Here is a 21,309-nt window from a genome sequence, read left to right on the forward strand (position 1 = left end):
TGTGGTGTTAACTGAGACAACATGAGGTTTGTAGCATAGACAGAAAAGACAGCTGGGCTGCATTCCTATACAGGACCAACCTAGATGTTTAATAACATAAATAAAGAACATGAACAACTCCTGATTTACCACATCCTCTGGATATCTGGTGCGGTGAGAACTAAAGTATTATTTGTAATGTTTTCACAATGTTAACTAATTATGTGTTGTGTCTTTAACTGGAGACTGATCTCTCTACATGGCATCTACAGAAGATACAAAACATTTCCCAAACCACACAGTAGTAAAGGTGTAGTAGTAAAGTCCAACAATGCATAATCACAGCTGCCTGTATTTCCAGCTAAAATATGAGTAATTTCATAGAACTTACTTCACTTTCTGAATTGTGTCTAGGGAAAACTGTACTGTTCACAAAGAGCATAAGAACTCTGAGATCAGTCACCTCACTTATTGCCTTGCTGCTGCTGTTTGCACTAGACTGAGTGAAAAGACCTCCCTTTGGACATCCAGGGGAGTTTAATTAGGCCCTACATTATTAAAAATACATTTCTGAGAAAGAAGAACACTCAAAGCTCCCATGTCATAATGAATATACATAAGACCTCTGTGATCATGAGACAGTATAACTTATGAATGGAAGAGATTATTTGCTACACCTGAAAATCTAAGAAAATTTGAAGGAAAAAATAATACATTAATTAGAGAAATTGTGGACAATGATTTGTCTGGCTGTACTATAGTATTTATATGCAGAGAGACAGAGTTCAGTATTGTAACTTCCGTCCTGCCATTCTCAGACTTCTGAGCGTTGCCAGGAGCATACTTTTTTTCCAAGTGTTTATGGAATAAAGCATCATATTAGTTAACACTATCATGATGTGTAAAAATACAGGGGAAAGCTAAAGTGAAGGCATAGAGTTTTCATATTATTGCTTAATGTAGCCTCCTAGATAAACTTTTGTTAAGCTCTCTGACTTTATTTTTGAGAATTGTAGCAATTGTGGGTAATCTTTTGTCACACTCCCAGTCAACACTAGGCTGATGCAAAGCCGGGGCTCTGTCAGGGTTTCATGTTCACATTAGTCTAAGAAGACATTCTGTGGTGTCTCAAAGTGAACAGGGAACTCAGACATTTGGCCACCTTCATTATTTGTGATTCAATTACTGTGTACTATGATACATATAGTATACACATCTCTCACAGCACACACCAAATACACCACAGTGCTATCTGTATATCTGTTCACATCCACGCACATCTACACATATATTTTTCAAAAAAGGCAGTAACATCAAGTGGCAAGGTTCTACTTGTGCTACTTACCTTTCCTGGAAGGTTCTATGTTTTACTCGCTGCAAAAAGATTAAGAAAAACAGCATTTTACTAGTGGGTGTATCCAACCATTGAGCAGAAGCCTGTTAGCTCTTTCATTTACTGTACTTTTATGTTTCCCTTCTAACACATGCCCCCTCCTCTTCCTGAGCAATACTTTGCCCTTATAAAAAGCAGATGGGGAGGGACTTGGAAGTGTCCCCGAGTTTCTAAACAAATGTCAGTAATTCTTACCCGCTGGATTATTTCCAGGTGCTCTTGGGAATTGCTGAAGTTTTTGCCAATGTCAAATATGCAGAAGGTTTCCCTCTGGCAGGCAGTAACCCAGTTCTGATATTCAGAAGTATCAGGAATCCGATCCAGAAAAATACGAAAGGCTTCCCACACAGCTTCCTGGCAGACTAAGAAGAAAGGGGCTGGGGATGGATGCTTTGTACCAAAAAGTAAACTTGAAAGCCTTTTTAAAGTGACTTGGGATTTACACATTTTACTGTACTTAGTAAACAAATCCAGCTTCTAGGCATTTTTAGATATCTAGCTCTTTCAGGTATTTTTGAGTTGACAGTCATTTGCCTTTATGCTGAAGGATTAACCGTTTTTGAGTTACGGATTGCTAATTTCCCTTGTTTTAAAAGAGATTAATTTGGCCTGACTTCATCATCATGAATGCGGAGCAAACACAAAGCACGGTTCCTTCACCTCAAAGGTACATACATACAAAGATACATACATACTGCATGTTCTAGTGAGAGCAAACAGGAAGGTAGAGAAAAAAAATCTAGCAGTCACCATGCTTGAATAATCATATTTTTAACTGTATACAAAGGTTTTGTACATTAGTATGGTTAACTATGCATAGAACAAGCTAAACAGAACATATTTCAGATTTTGATATTCCCCACACATATTACAAAATATTTTAATGGAAAAAATATTTTTTAAATGCAGCAGGCTAAAATGACTTGATTATAGTCCGAATTTTCAATGTAATTAGTCTTTTCAGAATCTTAAGGACATTCTACAGCAGGTACATGCTTTTATGTTTCTTTAAACACTTCTGGAAAAATTGAATGACTTAGAATAGGTAAAATTCCTTTGGAAAGAACATGGTTTCCTTCCTCTCTACACAACTATACACAGTGATTTGTTCAATGTTAAGTATGTCCTCCATGGTGATGAATCACCCAGTTAAATGCCAGGCTACACCAGACAAGATTAACAGGTACTGTGGCTACAGAGAGAACAGTAGCATTCTGCATCATTTGGGGAAATGAAAATGAACATACAGAGAATAAGACAGTGGGGGAGATTTTGAAAAGGTGGTGTTCACGAATGCCTCTAAGGGAGCTTCATTTACTGGATGCAAATTGACTTAATTACATGAGATTATGTAAAAACACATAATATAATAATGGAGACTAATAGTTTTATATATTCTGTTGGCTCAGTCCTTATGCAAGAAAGCTGTGAAGTTCAGCTGTATTATATTACAAAATATATTAGAATGCATATTTGGGCTTGGCGTCCAGTTTTTTGAACTATTTTCTAGCAGTCAGAACTTTGTCAGGCATTTCAGGGAAAACTTGTAAAAGATAAGTTCCTGCTACAAAGACCTTGCTCTCTAGTACTGTGAGTGAGGATCATGACATGCATGAGTATGTGAGGGAGGGGAGAAAGCAGCAGCAGCTAGGTTATAAAATGACTGCTCAGAAATACTTTATAGGGTTTACTTTCCCTTGATGATTCTGATAACATAGGTCTTAGATATGTCTGCAGAAGTGAGTTTTTGAGAGTCAGAGATGGCCAGGTGGGCCTATACTTCTGAGTGCACTTTTACCAACATCTTGCTGAATTCTCCTCTTTTTTGTAAGTTGAAACTATTTCTGAAAGATTCTGGAGGATAAACTGTTCCCTCCTCCGGACAGCTACTTCCTACCTGACTAACTATACTAATGTATCTTTGGATTTCTCTTCAGATACCAGCCCTTCCCCACACCCAAAATATTTGGGTTTCACTTAACTCACTTTGCACAGCCTCAAACTAAACATAGAATGAATCCTGGCTGCACCTGAGTTATGTTTAAAATCACTGAGTGGTCCAGAGAGATCCTCAAGCTAGCACAGAGCCAGCCAGGCAGTGCTGTTCTGGGTGGACTTTCCTGCTTAGCTGCAGAAATACCCACTTACGCAGGTTGTCCTCTGCAGGGTCTGTGAACTCAGTTGTGTAGGATAACCAACATGGCTCGGTGGCTGCTAGAACCAATGTGTTTTGAGCAGAACCAGTTCAGTTTATCTCAGCTGTTGCTGTAGCTTCCCATTCACGGGTGACTGCCTGTGTCACTACTTGTTGATTCTTCTAGTGTTGTTAGAGTCACCTAAGCCAGCTGTATTTTTGGCTTTGTGAAAACATAATGTACACTCACTCAAGGTGAAGGAACACACTTCAAAATGTTGTTTAAAGTTAAATGCTTTTAGAGAAGGGGATTTTCAAACACATTCGAAAAACCATTTTAACAAAAACTTGCTAGCAATTTAAAAGCTGTGGCCTTTAGCACTTTACTTTACAAAGTTCATTACTGTGAGATGGGACATTTATTTTCAGTACTTGATACCTGCTTTGACTTAGAGTGAGATAATTATCTGCATTATCTAAAATATCAGTGGCTCTGAAATTAGTGTAGTCAATTTCTCTAGGTATTCTCTAAACTTGCTGTAGGGATGTAATCACCTAGCTGTGTTAGGGCACCTCAATAATAGCTCGGGAATGACCTGCCCTCCCAGTAGAGAAGCTGCATGTGGAGCAGATGTGGTCAGATTATTAAAAAGGAACAGGCTGTCTTTTGAAGAGTTCTATTCATTATGAGCTAGCAGTTAAGGCTAAGTTTCTGTCATCTTTTTCTCACTTACAACTCTCTGGTATCTGTTTTTCTGAGCAGTAACTGCTGAATAAAGATATACTATCTGATGAAAAATAATCCAGTTACCAGGGTTTAGAAAAACATGACACATGGCCAGCTGAGAAGGTGTCGTAGCTAATTCCACGCATGCTCCCAGTTTGCCCCACATGAGGGACTGTCTTCAGGGTGACTTAAGCTATGGTGTGTTATTTCAGAGTTGGTGTAGGGTCACAGTAGGCTCAGGTTATCCAACAGCAACTGTCTGAGCTCCTGTATCTGAGTTGCTTTGTGTTGTGTGCTCATTCCTGAAAGCATAGAATATATATATATATATGTATGACATAAAAAAGAAATTGTGTCATTTTTCTTAGGCAGCAGTAAAATTCTCTAGAGGACAGATATGATCCACAGTGCTGTTACAGTTCTAAATGTGTCATGGGACTTGGTGGGGTGGAAGTGGTCTTCTAGACTTTAGATATGGAAAAGAAGGGACCTAAAGGTATGTCTACAAAACAAAATGAAGGTAAGATTGTCCCACAGATAGGCACAGGCTGTAAGACTTCAGCGTGGCTACCAGATTTTCATGAAGGCTTGTACTGTGATTACAGCTTCAAGTATAATGCTTGCATCACCACATTTTCACTTCTGCCTTTTTTTTCATTTATCACTTTCATCAGGTATGTTAGCATGCTTAGCTGGAATTGTAGAAGTCTTGGGTTCTGATCTTTCCTTAAAGGACAGATTTTTTGAGGTTTTAATGAAGGACATGGTAGTGGAAAATGTGCAACTATTCAAGGGAGCAGAAACACCTTTTTCTGAATGAGTGTACAAATTATTCAGCTGCAGTCATCTGTTCTCTTGCTTACTTTTTGGGAAGTACTCCAGCTTCAGTTGAAGAACTGGATGACACCTACTCAGAGAATTTTGTGAGTGTAGGACACTGCTGGGAAAGAGGAGCTGTAAGTGTAAACCTGGTTGCACTACAAGACTTACAGAGCCCAGTATCCCAGCTGGTGTGCTGCTCTCCAAAAAGGTGGTAGTATTGTCGTCATCAGTTTTTAAATGAAAATGTCATAGTTGCCGTTCTTTGAGTTCAGGTCAGTGATACCAGCCTGTCCCAGGATAGCTTGTTTTCACCCCAACCAGGGATGTGGCCAGTGAGTTTAGGGGCTTTCAGGATTAATTAATAATTAAGAAAGGCTTTTTGGATCAGCCTCTTTAACATGTTTCAGAATTCTGTCTAATGCCCATTGGGTTGGAATTCAGTCCCACAATGGATACTAAATATGTTTGTATCTACAGGAATGCCTGCAGACATTGGTGTAGTTTGCCCATGCTGCTTATAGAAATTGGCTGCTGGAGTAAAATTTTTGCAGCACTACATCAGATTTCATTTCAGAGGGAACTAGCTGGTTCCCTGAAAGAGAGCTGAGGAGCAGTCAAGTTACATACATGTATGTAAATGGTTGGAGACCAATACAGAGGACAAATATATAAGCAAAGTTGATTTAGAGAGTAGATGTTGCCTTAGATACTTGCATCCCAGAAGTGCTGACTAGGTTTTAGAATTAGCTTTGGACCATCTAGCTGCGGCACAAAAATATGCATTTTTCTAATACAAATGGGAACAGCCACAGAATGAAAGACTGGGAGAGGTAGAGGGAGGAACAGAGGAAATATAAAAACTGGAGGACTACTTGCACCATGCTCTCTAGGGACCTAAAATCTGAGTTGTAACTATAGGCTCTCTACAGTCAAAGGAGGTAAAGAAAGGGCTGGGGAGGGAGTGAATTAATTGGGAAAGGGGAAAAAAAACCATTCTGGACTTTTTAAAAATAAGACTAAGGTCTTTGCATGAGCTGCTAGCAATTATCTCAGTGTTTGTAGCATACCAACACTGCCACAGACTTAATATAACTACAGATACACCAACATATTTGTGCAGTGACCAATGAATAGTTTCATCACTTGTCTTGATTGGTGGGATTCATTCTGAGTAGCAATAATGGTACCTACTGCACTTTTGAGAAAGGTGGTACATCTTTACACAGTAGTGCAAGCATAATTTGGTCTTCACATTCTGCTGTGCTAGAACACTATGCAATTACACTGAGTTCATTAGTCCTTTGAGTGCATTGTTTTATTCTGTTCTGGTAACTGTCTGTCTTGAACCATGATGATGTACATGTAACATTTGATTTTCTATGTAAAAATGAAGCATAAAGCAAATAGCACATACACTGCCTAGAGCTAAAGAACAAGATTCTGGAAAATTATTTTGTTTCCTCAATTAAAAGAAATCTTTTCAAGGATGAAGTACATGCATCATCTTACCTCTTAATCTATAGTAAGCTTGGTGGCTGGCTAAAATCTGCTTCACTGATTCTTGTGGGCAAACTTTCACACCAGTTGAGAAAAAGGATGACCTCTTTGTTCGGTGTTTTGCCATGTCAAATATTCGCCTTATGGTTGATACTCTGGATCTCTTTGTTGTTCTTTCTGTTTTGTCTGACCCTGAGGCGTCTGCAACATGTTTGGCTTCACCACGGTTTATTTTGTTAGGGATTTCTGGAAAAGATCAAAAGTAAGCATGTACATAAACATACACTGCATAGGCAGTTAGGTATCCAATGCAAGATCATGTCTGGAAAGCGGGCATGGACCTGAGTTCTTTTTGTTATATTATATTGGTGTCAATAGCCTGACTGAATTAATGTGCTGAGGAGAAACATCCTAGGATCACATGGGGGAACTGGGACTCAAGAGACCTGGTAACTAATTTCCTCGTATCTCAACGCATGACCCCAGGACGCACAGGGTAAAAGTTTCAGAAGCCCTAAATCTTGTTTTCAAAAGCAACTTTGGGTTAGATTCACAAAGGACACTTAAGTGCTTGAACTTCATGCTACAACATCTCATTTGTATATCACCCTGTAGGGAAATTTACAGTACCGTGATAAGTAACCGTCTGGAGCTTGGGGAGAGTGAAGCATAACTGTATCAGCTTACAGTGTAAAAAAGTGCCTATGCTAGCAGATAAATAAACTGAGAATATATAAATCAACTGAAATAATAAATAAATAAAAATATTTGTTTACTGAAATAATATACTGAAATATACTGAAATAATATACTGAAAAATATTTATATACTGAAAAAATATATAAATAAACTGAAATAAACTGTTGCACCTTAAATCTGCACCCTTTTAAGGTATTCTTACCTTTCGTTTGGGCTTCAAGGCACATCTCCCTTCACATCAGGTTCATAGTCTTGAACCCATCTCAAGAAGTGCACCCTGAACCACTTTCTTTCAAAAGCTGAACAGGAGTTTGATTGTCTTTGGGGAAAGAGGGAGTTGTTTCCAGTCTCCCTCTTTTACTCCACAGTTCACTCCTCTATCCTTCCCTCACATAAACTGAAGTATTAATCAGAACAGACTGCAATCATGGTTTTTTGGCACTGGACGATAGATAGTGTGAACGCGCTGGCATTGTAGCTCAATAGAGCTTTAAGTATTCCTGGCAAAGTGGAACAGCTACAGTAGGAAAAAAATGAAATCAGTGAGTGGGAATTGAAGTTCTAGGCTTAAGTTTTACTTATGGAGCTATTCAGTTATGAAAAATGGAAATGCTTCCAGGGTGTCAAAATAGCCTCAAGCGTAGGAACCCCCATCTTAAAAGGCACACAAAAATTCAGGACATTTGATTCCACTTCCTAAGTATTTGTGATGCAGTCTTACATGACATAGCAGCTAAATTTAATGTAAAAATGTTAATGATAAAAATAGCCTATAAGGTACACATTTAACGGAGCTGAAATATAGCATTTTGCAGGATCGTGTGACAGCAGCAATTAGTATCTTTTAGATTATCTTCCAAAATTTTGCATACATATTAATAAAGATGTTAAGGTTAATTTGGAAATACCTTTTTTTGGTTGCATTTTCATACATTTGGTAAAGTCATTACAGATGAAAATTAAAGAAAAATGTAAACAGAATAAAAGATGTTTTGAAAGAACTGTTTTGAAAAAAAAGTGTAAAATTTGTAGATAACTGGAAAACTTCGAGGGAGAAAATGTAAGAAAGACATGGTATATGTGTATCTGAATGCTGACAAATCAACTGAAAAAATTGCTTTGAAGAATGATTTAAAATCTTGTAAAAGAAGAATAAAAGGAAATAATAGGGTTCAAAAGGAACAAGTTCAGTGAGAGTAATACTACCAAAAAAATTAAGAGTAAAAAATTATCAGTTTGCTGGAGAAAGAAGAAATGTCATGCTGCATATAACGAACACTAATTAACATGTTCTTAGGCAAATCAAGAGAAAATAAGGAAGGTAAAAACATATTATCTTGACAATTTGGAACTGTGTTAATTAAATGTTTAAAGAAAAGTGGGTAGATAAACGATAAGAGAAAAATAATTGAAAAGCATACTGTTACGAAAAGAATCATACTTGAAGTAAAGAATGGGAAAAGTTCTACCATATATTTCAGTATACGTATATATATGTGTGTATATATATGTCTCAGTTCTTATTTAACTTCAGAATGAACATTCAATGCTTACCGTGTAGAAATCATAATAATGACATATATATTATGAGGTAGGTGATACTCTGATACTGAAAAAAGTCGACTGCTTGATTATGATGAATATTGTATGAAAGACAGGAAGTTATACAATGAAGGCAACAGGTGATTGCTATTCCATTGTAAAGCATGCCAGAGGCAGCATCTGGTAAGCCTATAACTGTCTAATTGTTGCAAGATAATTTAAAATGATGATGCAGTCATATAGTGTTTGTCATTAAATGAAATGGAAGTAATTTTTCCACAGTAATGTCAGATCATGAACCATAAACTGCATAAAAGGAATTTCCCTGTGAAAACATGGCTCTGGGTCCATCAGAAACCACAAGTGGCCAAACACCAGATCAGATGAGACACTGAATTATTTGAATGATATATGGGGTGAGAGCAGAAGATCCAATCTGAAATCTCAAAGCAGACCCCTGAAATCCTCTAGAATAAAATACCAAAAATCTGCATGGAAAGTTGTAAGTCTATTACCTTTTACAGGGTATATTAACTGTGATCGATAGACCAGCTGCCCAGGCAGTCTGACCAACTGGGGCAGAGGATTTTGTCACTAAGCTCTTTGATAGCTTTTGTATGGAGCAGAGGTCTTGAAGGATTTGCTTCTTCCCCAGGATTTATCCCTAAGTCATTAACTTGAGTTAAGAATTATACTATTCATAAGACTGACAAAGGAGATTCTTCTCAAATGATTGTTGTAATGATTTCAAACTCTCTGTGTTAGGGTCACTATTTGATCTTTTCAGTCTGAGAAAGTGACCATATATTAGCTGCTTCCAGTTATCACTGTTTTGCTAGCCTATATTAGGGTAGGTATCAATTTTTTCTCTTTTCATTCTTTCCCTTCAATTTCCATTTTTTTGTGGGAGACATCTGTTGCTTAAGTATGCTTATTGCAATAGGTTTAATTTTGTTCATAACTTGTGGTTAGTAAATTTCCCTTACTAAAGTAACTTTTATTATGATCAGTTCTTGAAATCACTTTTTTACTAAACTTAAGCAAAATTTGAATTGGAGAAAGCATCAACCCCTTTCTCCACGTGATTGTCCAATACTTATTTCATAATATTTACTGAACGTGAATGGAAGAAAAGCTGTCTTTGGCACAAACATTATTTGTTCATAATTCTTCAGACCTGTGCTTTCCCCTGTGTCTGTGGAAATTCTGAACTGAGAAATTTTTACCTAAGACTCCCAGATGTTTCAGCCATATACTTTACTATAATGTGCCTCCATCTACAACTTTATAGATGCTTTGCTTTCAGTGTCCTGAGTTGAAAAAAATAATCTAATAAGACTTGTGCTATTATGAAATTGAACCTGTATATATTAGCTGATCCCTTTTCTTTTTGCCATGCAACATAGTCATTGAGTAAACTGGAGTGGTGCAAATTTTACAGGGTACATCATCTGATCATGTAAAAAATCCCAATAATACTAGGCTGTTTTACTTTTCTAAAAATAAGTAATTTTTGTAATTTTTTTTTCTCATTCTCTTTTCTGAAACAAACAAATGCAGTTAATATATTTAGTGTTTACCCTGCCCAATTTGACTTTTTTTATTTAACTCTGTTGTTTCACAAAGGTCACTGTCTGTTTTACCTTTAAAAGGTATGTCTAAGATTTTTAGTTTTCTTTGATAGTTCTAGGGCAGAAGGGCAGATAACTGTCAAAGTCTGGTAATATTTTACTGTACTTTAGCTTAATATCCAAGGTGCCTTAAACAAAGCTGTAACTCTCCTTCTTTATTCTCACATGAAAGAATCTGCATCATTGTCCCCATTTTCCAGGTGGCATACTTGAGGAAAAAAGTCGAGGTAGTTTTACCAAGGTGATCTACAGAGTCACTGTCAGCCATTATTAAAATTTGGAGTTCCTGACCTCTAGTCCTGAACTTAGACAAACATAACAAAATATTTTCAAAATAAGTTATAGCAATCTTATTTGTATGGGACCTAATCAAAGTGCTTTGATGTCCATGCAGATCTCTCAAGAACATAGTACTGTTCTTCAGGTTTTGTTTTCAGGTGGGTAAGTAGTATTCATTTCTCAAATTAAAAATCTGAAATCCTCGGAATTAGACCAGGCCTCTCTCCTGCGTCTCTTGAGGCCCGCATTATCAAATTTATGCCCTCACTAAAAAAACAAGGCAGGAGAAATAGATTTCAAAGGTGAGAGTTCCTATGTGTTTTTAATAATCTGCATGATGAAAAAGGAAAAGTACATCCTTATTTAACTGGATTCTAGAAAAAAAAGTTTAAAGCCATTCAGATAATTGGTCAGTGGTTTGTTTTTTTTTAATTTGCTTTTATAAACACAGGAGAAAGAAGCTTGTATTCATACCTTTTTTATATAACTGTAGTGGATGCTTTCTGTACAGCTTTATTAATTTCTAGCTGTTAATAGTATCAGTTTTGCAAGGCCTCCAGTTTTGGTGTGGGTTGTTTGGGGTTTTTTCAGCAATGTGGGCAATCTGTCTAGGAACATTTACCTACACCATTAATTTGGAAGTAAACTTTTAGTTTTATTTGACCTCAGAAAATTAAGATATCATTGTATACAAAGAGAACAATTTAAATTATGGTAACTAAAGGTTTCAGTAGCAAAATTCAAAGTGACATCAGGACAAAACTGTTGAAGTCTGAATAATTCATCATTAAAATCATCACAAGGTTTGACATGTATGAAAAGCAGATTAGTCTGAAAAATAAGTGGATGTGCTTAGGGTAGAGAGAAATGCTTGATTGATAAATGAGACATATTGCTGGGCTGGTTTTGGCTGGGGTAGAATTAATTTTCTTCATAGTAGCTAGTATGGGGCTATGTTTTGGATTTGTGCTGAAAACAGCGTTGATAACACAGGGATGTTTTAGTTGTTGCTGAGCAGTGCTTACACACAGTCAAGGCCTTTTCTGCTTCTCACCCCACCCCACCAGCGAGTAGGCTGGGGGTGCACAAGAAGCTGGGAGGGGACACAGCTGGGACAGCTGACCCCAACTGACCAAAGGGATGTTCCATACCATATGGCATCTTGCTCAGCATAGAAAGCTGGGGAAGAGGAAGGAAGGGGGGATGTTCAGAGTGATGGCGTTTGTCTTCCCAAGTAACCGTTACGTGTGATGGAGCCCTGCTTTCCTGGAGATGGCTGAACACCTGCCTGCCCATGGGAAGGAGTGAATGAATTCCTTGTTTTGCTTTGCTTGTGTGTGCGGCTTTTGCTTTATTTATTAAACTGTCTTTATCTCAGCCCACGAGTTTTCTCACTTTTACCCTTCTGATTTTCTCCCCCATCCCACCAGGGGGGAGTGAGCAAGAGGCTGTGTGGGGCTTAATTGCCAGCTGGTGTTAAGCCACGACAATTGCCTGCCCAATAAAATAGTTATTAATTAAAATACAAGGCTTATTTAAGGGGAACTGCTGAAATAGGATGAGGAAAGCTTATCAAAGACGATTAATGCAACAAAGATCCCATAAATGTGTTGTTGTGATCTAATTAAATATACAGCGGAGCCAACAGCCCCTGTGTTGATAATTCAACCAGTAACAAAACCAAAGATGACTAGTCATGGAAAGTTGATCTTGAGATCTCTGAAAGGGCTGTTCCATGTAAACACCAGATGGAGCACAGAAAGTACAAAGAGGGGTAATTTCCTGGACTCTTCACTTAGAGGCAGTCTTCTCCTGTCATGGGAATAGTGAGGACCCCAAATTCTAATGGCACTTGCCAGTGCCATTGACATGGGTGCCCATGACATGTTCTCTCGTTATATTCCTTTTTAAATCTTTTTTATGGCACATTGCCTCAGTCCCAGTTGCATGGGAAGGGCCTGACTGGACTGAAGGGGCTTAGGTGAGCAGGGACAGATTGAAATACGGCATGGCTTATCATCAAATGCAGCCTAGATCCTGCATATGAGTACGAGGAGCAGCACCTATCTTCTCCCAGAGAAACACTCAACAGCCTCTATATTCCCATGCAGATGTGGAAGTAGAGGCCCTTCCCTTGTACTCTTGCTGATGTTTGGGGCTGCTTTGCCGGTGCTTTGTCTGACTGTGTTTGCATTACATTTCCAAGCTTGTTTTCACAACCGTGAAGGCTCACAACTTTAAAAACTTGAGAGGATGGAATCCCATATTAGAAAAATTACTACTAATATTTAATCTGCTAAGGTCTTGTCTCTGAGAGCTCAGTGCCCTTAAACACAAGATTATATGCCTTGCTTGTACTATCTTTGGTCTAATATATTCTTTAACTATTTTTAATGCACACAGTAAAAGAACTTTGAGAGGAATTGCTGAGGGGACTTGGCCCCAACAGTTCTTGCATCTTGATGGGTAGTGGGTCTTATCTGGGAGCTAACTGGGGTAACTAAGGCACAGGAGAGAACTCAGTTTGGATCTCACTTCAGGTTTAGTGCACTTAGCCAGTGAACTGCTGGGTAGGAGGGCAGTATCCACTACTGTGGGGATGTTTTGCTGAAAGATAGGGAGCTGACATTGATGCCTAGCTTCAGAAGATGAACACTGGCCAGAGGAGAATGCCTATGTTCCTAAAAGAGAGGAAGAGGGCTAAGGCATTTATATTAAAAGTAATTAATTTTAATTCCTCAAAATGAATATTGACAATGATGAGCTTTGTAATTCCTGTTTGGTATGTTGGCTTGTGTGAATACCATTCTTAAAAGTCACTAAATAGTAACATTACCTGTGGAATGAGGCCTGGGTATCTAATTGTGGCAAAGAGCTATGGGGGCCAGGTTGAGGCCTCCAGCTTGGAAGACCCTGCGTTCAGCTGACCGATGTCCACTAGCAGACTTCCTGCACAAGTATTGCAAAGCTGGTGTCTACATGCCCAGCACTACAGAACCTTTCATGTACCTACTAACAGCTTGTGTTATGCAAGACTCAGCATCACCTTACGTGTCAGGGAAGTGCTAGGCCCTGCCTGTGCAGTGGGGACTTTGTATTGAAGACAAAATACATCTGATCCCTATATCTCTTGCTTGGATTCGGCATGACAAAACGTTGCCTGCACAAGTTCACAATCTATGCTCAAGCTCTCTATGACACAGGAGAGGAGCTCCAGGCTTCTGCTTAAAAGGGAAGTTCTTTAATTTTCAACCTTTTAAAGACTATGTTCTTGTTTTGAATTAGATCTGTACCAAGGGATTTTCCTTCTTGACAATTCAGAAAAATGGTGGTTTTTCATAAATCCTGCTTCTTGGCAGGAATGTGTGATGATGCTCCTTTAAACATTTATGGAAGATTAAGAACTTAGTTACTGTTAACATAGTACTCAAATAAGGCAAGGCTCCCATGAATCCTTATGTGATATATTCCTGTTGTTATCCTTATTTTAAAAATACTAAATGTTTGGTTATAATGAAACAATCTATACCTCAGAACATATATCAAAATAAATCTGGAGAAGAATGTGATAAATTATTTTGAAATATATGGTATAGCAATGACAGTGGTACATATCTAAATTTTAATAAAAACCCCCAACCTTTTTGTTTTAATGGTGTTACATTCAAAGCTAGGAGATGGCATTAGATAATGGTTCTTTTGCAGAACCCTTTAAATTAACCTGGATTTATATTTTGGTACCAAAGATCACTGTTGTCATCAACAAATGTGCTTTGGAATTTCAGTAAGTGTGAAGAATTTAATTTCTGCAAGTAGGTAACACTGAGAAACTAAACTAGATATCATAATCCCTCAGCTGTTCTCCTCCTCCCAGATACTCACACAAATCTGTGTGGTTTTCTATGCCAAGTGGAGAAACATAATTGTTAAATCAACCAACTTCAGAAAGAAAGCTGAGAAGATAATTTGAAACAATTTTTATGAAATTTATGCTTGGGCCTTATAACAGATAAACATAATTTTTTCTCCCTCTCTAAATAGACAATTTGGTAACATCTTTGAACTATGCTAACTATACAATTCATGGCAAAATAACTATGGTGAATTATCTACCTATTATAGATGAGAATAGAAAACATAATATGCCACTGGTAAGATTCTCCTGCTTTTGTGAATATAGTTGTCATATACTGGCTAACAATGAATCCGTGTTCACAATAGATGCAGTCTGTACCAACCACAAATACTGAATATGCTGAAAGCTTTATGAGTCAACACATGTGATTTTGACACATTTCTTTCCTACCTGAAAAAGCATGATAAGAAACTCATGTTTTCCTTGACATCATATGTCTCATTTAAGGTAGAAATATATACCATCTCTTTCAGACAGATAAGTGCAAATCCTGGTGAAGAATTCTCCTTGTTATTCATCAGCTCTACTAACCTCTGCTGCTGGAATTCATAGAAAATAACAAAGGCCATCAATGGTTTCATTGCCAACATCTGAATCCTATAACAGTCTGCTTAAGGTCCAGGACCCAGACTAGAAACAGCATTGAAGAATGATTGGTTTTAATGTTGACATATGAAACGTATATCTATTTGTATTTCCTTGACCATCTTAGAAGCATTTGACCTGAAATGCTGTTCTATTATCTGATATGGTTTGCATCAAAGGATGCAAGAAAATGCTTTAAATGTTTGAGTAGTTCTTGGAGGGATGCGTCCAATCTGCAGTGATGAAACACTCATTTGAGCACCTCTGCTATTCATTTTCTCATCAGTCTTACTCAAGACATACAGCCATCCTCTGAGAAAATCAGTGAGACAGGGTAAGTTCAAGTTCCAGTGATATTTTGCCATGTATGTTAACATTTCAACAATTTTGATGGTGTGAATCAAAGAGTTGCAGTGCAGAATGGGCTTATTAAGGTAACTGTATTCAAATATGATGACGATTAGGATGGTTGGCATATGAGAAAGCTTACAGGAGCCAGAAGCCACAGTGCCATCTCTTAACTTGAACTTGTGTAATGGGAACCGGTCAATTTTACTCATAGTTTAGAGGCACTCATCATGCAATAAAATCTACAGTCTCTGGCTAATTGACTCCATCTCATTTTGGCAGAGAGTGACTTGGACTTAACCTTACTTAACTTAGTTATGTGTCAAGCTGTGTAGACCAAGTTGGGTTGGGAGGACACCTGAAGGTCACCTAGTCCAACTCCTTGCTCTAAGCATGGCCAGCATCTGAGCTAGATGAAATTGATCTAGTTTTGAGGCAGAAGGGGAAAAGAACTTGATTAGAACTGTCTTCATTTTGTGCTGTAACCACAAAATCACAAAACACAAAATCCCACACATCTAACTGTTCATTCTCATATAGTTCACTAATCACTGTGGTACAGGTGTGATTATATCTGGAATTAATCTTTAAGATTCAGTGACAATATTCTAATATTTTTATTCAAGTTTGGCTTTTAGCCAGGAAGTAGATAAGATTAAAACCCACATATAATCCAGTGTTACCTATAATCCATTTGTTTGGGAAGAGGGAAAAAAAAAGGTTTACTTTTCATTTGTTTATAAGGACAACGAGGAAAGCTAACTTTAACTTGGTAATTCTTATTTTATGGACGAAAGCAGAAAACAATCTTAGTGCAAAAAGCAGATGTCCTTTTTTTCCTTTCTTTGAAGCTTTATGTTCTTTGACTTCCCTTTCCTTTTGGCACAAATTTGCTTAACCCTTTTTTCAAGGGCAATTATAGTAATGAAGATCTGCAACACTTATTGCTGAATTGGAATAGCTGAGCGGGAAGGGGTACGTCAGAATGAATTAAAACGATTTCATAGAGCACACACAAAGTCTTTGTGTCCTAAAGAATGGCTGAGTAAATAGTGGATATTTGCTTGCTGAATAAAAAATAACACTAAACAGCCTTGAACACTCTCTGGCTCCCTTACATTCTCAGTATCAAGTGCTAGGATGTAGTCAGCATCAATGTATAGTTTTGGGAGTTCAAAGCTCCTCTGTATTTTGCTACTTAGTCTGGGTTTTCAGTGGTTTACAATTCAACAGTTAAAAATTACTCTACTGCCATATTTTGCACGTAGATTTTTTGCCGTTGCAAAGATTTTCTCCCCCTCACTTTCCCTTCCCATTGTTAGACAGTTTGTGTCAGGATGGTGGCAAAGACCTGAGTTCAAGTCCTGAGGTAATTTCCTGGATTCTGGCACTAGTCATGGCCAAAGATAAACACTCTATCTCTAAAGTCTTTATTTTGCTCCCTACAGTTTCCTGTTTGTTTACTGTGGAATTGGAGGTGCTCCTGGACAGCCTCCAAATGGCTGGGAGAAGGACTCTTTTGGTCTTATATAGGGACAAGGAGGAAGGACCAAAAGACATTACTGAGCAAGCCCCACTTTTGTTAACCCACTTTTTGTTGAATACAGATGTGTGTAAATCAGGAATTTGAATTTAAGATAGTTTTGTTCATGAGGGAAAAAATCAACTGATTAACCCTATAAATATTTAGAGATTATTAGCTCTATGTTTTTTCTTTTAACATGGGTGTATTTTATGTCTTAGTCTCTTATTTCCTAGTCTGTCACAGTTGACATGTACTGCAAACTTGAATAGCCATAAAAGCCTCAAATAATTCATGTTAGGACCACTAATGAGTGATTAATATAAGTATTCAGACTATTGGGAGAGTCTGTGTACTTTTGAAAATATTTTCTGTAATATCTGACCCTAATGCTAAGTCATAAAATAATAGTTGTGGAAGCATCCCTGCTCTGGTAAAGAAGTTTCTTAACACAAGAATTAAGTCTTTTGAGATCTGTGTGCATATATTTCAGATAATGTAGTTTTAAAATATTATATATGGCATGACTACCTGGCAATAAAAAGTAATTATTATGCATTTATGCATACCACATGTACTTTATAAAACTGGTGGGAAGGAATTTTTCCAATTATCATTCACATGCATGTACAGAAAAAATATTTTTTCCCCTGAAAGCCATCAAAAATGAGAAAATTCCAACACTGCTACATAAGCAAGATGCTATGGGAAGTTTATTATTGGTCATTGTTTCCTGACTGTTGATAAACATTCTATGCACCAAGTCTTCTACTACATCTCTTAGGGAAATAATATACAGTTCTGTATTCCTCTCTGTCAAGACAGCCTCCCAGAATTTTGCTGAAGTCTTTTATGGGAAATGTTTTGTAACATACAATCACAATTTGCGATGGGTGGAACTGTGTGACCCCACTTTTTACATTATCACTTTCTCAGTTCATAATTACAAATATGGACTGTAAGGATACCATCAAGCATGCACGAATTTCCTGGAATTCATTATATCTCTTTCCATCATAGAATACTCAACTTAAATGCAAAAGTAGTGCATTTTAATATAACTTTTCTTCTTATCAGACATAAACTATCAGTCATTCTCTCATTTTTTGCCACATTTCCAAAATATCATTAATGATTAAATGACACTGTTTACATGGAATTAAAAAGTAAAAACAAAGAGCAACAGAATATAAATCTAGTGTTAACTAATACGTTACTTTTTCCCAAGGATTTTTTCAGTATTGTAATTGTCCACTAGAGAAGATTTACATCATTTCAGTGAGATACAAGAACTGTGTTCTTTATTTTTTAAAGAAAATCTGTGCAAAGAAAAGCAAGGCCAAAAAAACCCCAGTAAATAAAACTTTCCAAGTAGTATTGACAGCAGACTATGTTTCACCATGTCTCTTTAACAAATATTTAAATACCATTGAGGAGACTTCTCGTTTGTCATTTTATGTTCTTTGTGTTTAATTAACATGCCTGAGATTGACATAAAATAGGAGGTCATTGACTTGGGCAAGCATAAAGCAGTGGTAATGTTGGTTTTTCATTCAGTTATATAAATATCAAAGCATAGATGGAAAAGTTAGTAAGAAACCTTGCCCAAAATTAAACATGTTCCCCAAAGCTCTAAATCTATTGAATATGGAACTGAACAGGGAAAAAACACATCACCATCTTTTCTTTTTTGTTGTTGAAGAAGCTTTAAAATTGCTGTGAACTTTTAAATGTTTTTAAAAGGAGCAATAGTTAGCTGTTGTACTAAGTACAGAGGAGTTGTCTGTATTTCTGTTTTCTTGAAAATAATTTTACAATTATTATTACAGTAATCCTTACTAATATTGCCATTTTTTGTATATTTGCCAGTATGGTTTATTCCTCCAGAATTTGTATATCTAAAAGTTTTGGAAGTAATTTCTGCAAATGTCTAGTAAATACAAAGATATACTTTACTACTTTCTTTTCATTTCAAGGATGATAGCAACAATGTCAGCACTTAGGTGTTCTTTCAGCTATTTTGCTCCTTCTTTATAATTGTTTTTTAAATTATATTTTTTCATAACAGAACACATGCAGGTAAATCAAAACTAAATGGCATCTCTTACAGAGATTGTAAAGCCTGGGAAACACACATAAGAAATCTTGCCAACGTTTCCTTTTCCAACTTTATAGCAGTGTCAGTAACTGTACTGTCTCTAGCTGAATTGTCGAAACACCAAATTCGAAACAAAAAATTCTGTAATGTGAAAATACTCTGATCTTTCAAATTTTTTTTTCAATTTATGCAATGTAAATTCATATAAACCTTTAATATATGAACTTACCTCTGCTTCCCTGAACTTGGAGAGCAAGGCAAATGATCAAAAATATTAATCCAGTTTTCAAATGCATGCTGCCTATTGATCATTCACAGTTTTCAAGATCAGTCATGCAGGAAATAAGAATATTTAGGTCAAGAAGAAGAATTTTGTTTTCTTAAAGAACTAAAATCCCCAAACGTCTTCCCTCTTATTATTTTCAGGTGTCCCCAGCCTTGGACTGCATTGAATTGCAACTAGGCAAAGAATGCAACAGGTGCCAGAATGCAAGAACCGGACAAACCCCTCCAACGCACACACTTCTAGCCTGGGGGACTGGAGTGGCAAGATAAGAGTGACGAAGTTATAAAAAAAAGCAGTGTCTGTTTCTGGAATAATCTGTTTATCTGCTGCTCAGACATAATCCCTCTTACGGTCCAGCTGGAAGAGCTTTCTTCATCTTATTAACCTTCTGGAGCAGCATCTGTCAACCCCAGAAGACTTCAGCAGCACCATGATAAACAACGGAAGTCTCTTCTAGGGCCCGTTGCCTTCGAATATTGATCCTTTCAGCATTCCGGAGGTATGGCATGTGAGCAGAGGCAAAATCACGGAGAGACCTAATTGAGCTATTTCCAAACCAGTGATCATAAAACCCAGGGAACTTCCTTTGAAGAGGAAGACAGCTTTTTCTGAAAGAACATACTATACTCAGCTTTTCCACTGCATATGTCTTGGAAGCCTCTCCCCCTTCTCATACTAAAAGGTTGCTGTTGCAATATTCCCATCAGAGCAGTGATGATGATGTTATGTGACAACGGTGAAATGATGTGACTCAGCAGTAAATTGCAGCAGTGTTCAGGGCTGGCACAATCTGATGCCAAACTGGGAGTGGGGGAGGGAAGGTGCTGCATGGAGGGAGAATAAGAAATGGTTTTGAGAAATGCTGTTTCAAGCACATAGCTATAACCAGGCCAAGAATTGGCAGTGAGTGAATACACTTTTCAAACAGCTCTGCTCCAGTTTCCCAAATAACTATTCCAGTTACATATTTGGCATGTGCAAGTGTTCCATACTTACTTTTTATTTTCCAGGATGTTTTTTACTGTTGCATTACACCTAAAAAAGCTACCAGATAGGCATTTGTAATGGTCTATCCCCCTTAGAGATTTTTGTGCAACTGTGCTTTAACATAGGAAGGATCTAGACTGGCAGAAAGAACCTGTAAGTACAAGTTACTTTAAGAACAACCTTCATTTGAACACAAACAGTACTCTGCTTTCACTTAGGATTCAAACAATGGTAGCCTCCCTCCCTTCCCGAGATTGCCTGATTTTAACTACTCAGACCAGCTACTACAGAGACTGGGCTGGGACCAAACAAGATCTGCTTTTTTGTATTTTCACAATCTTTTTCTGATTTTCAGTGCTCATTTTAATGCTTTATGTATATTGTTTCATGCACTTTGTTTTATTGTTCTAAGTGTTGTGGTTTAACCCCAGCCAGCAACTAAGCCCCACACAGCCGCTCGCTCACTCTCCTCTGGTGGGATGGGGGAAAGAATCAGAAGAGTAAAAGTGAGAAAACTCATGGGTTGAGATAAAGACAGTTTAATAGGGAAAGCAAAAGCTACGTGCGCAAGCAAAGCAAAACAAAGAATCCATTCACTACTTCCCATGGGCAGGCAGGTGTTCAGCCATCTCCAGGAAAGCAGGGCTCCATCATGCACAATGGTTACTTGGGAAGACAAACGCCATCACTCCAAATGTCCCCCCTTCCTCCTTCTTCCCCCAGCTTTCTATACTGAGCATGACGCCATATGGTATGGAATAGCCCTTTGGTGAGTTGGGGTCAGCTGTCCCAGCTGTGCCCCCTCCCAACTTCTTGTGCACCTGGCAGAGCATGGGAAGCTGAAAAGTCCTTGATTTAGTATAA

At 37.5% G+C, this 21,309-nt stretch overlaps 1 protein-coding gene across 1 annotated transcript in view; it reads right to left on the bottom strand.

Moving 5' to 3' along the window:
- Positions 1–19,468, bottom strand: part of IMPG1 (interphotoreceptor matrix proteoglycan 1) — a 68,140-nt gene extending 48,672 nt beyond the window's left edge. The window contains exons 1-4 of the mRNA XM_075497300.1: positions 19,402–19,468; positions 6,565–6,798; positions 1,568–1,734; positions 1,325–1,353 (exon numbers count right to left, since the gene is read on the bottom strand). Of these exons, the coding sequence (XP_075353415.1) occupies positions 1,325–1,353; positions 1,568–1,734; positions 6,565–6,798; positions 19,402–19,468 (497 nt within the window). The remainder of the gene's footprint in view (positions 1–1,324; positions 1,354–1,567; positions 1,735–6,564; positions 6,799–19,401) is intronic.
- Between the last annotated feature and the right edge of the window lie 1,841 nt (positions 19,469–21,309).

This window comes from Mycteria americana, chromosome 3 (genome assembly GCF_035582795.1).
Source record: "Mycteria americana isolate JAX WOST 10 ecotype Jacksonville Zoo and Gardens chromosome 3, USCA_MyAme_1.0, whole genome shotgun sequence".
Taxonomy (NCBI): domain Eukaryota; kingdom Metazoa; phylum Chordata; class Aves; order Ciconiiformes; family Ciconiidae; genus Mycteria; species Mycteria americana.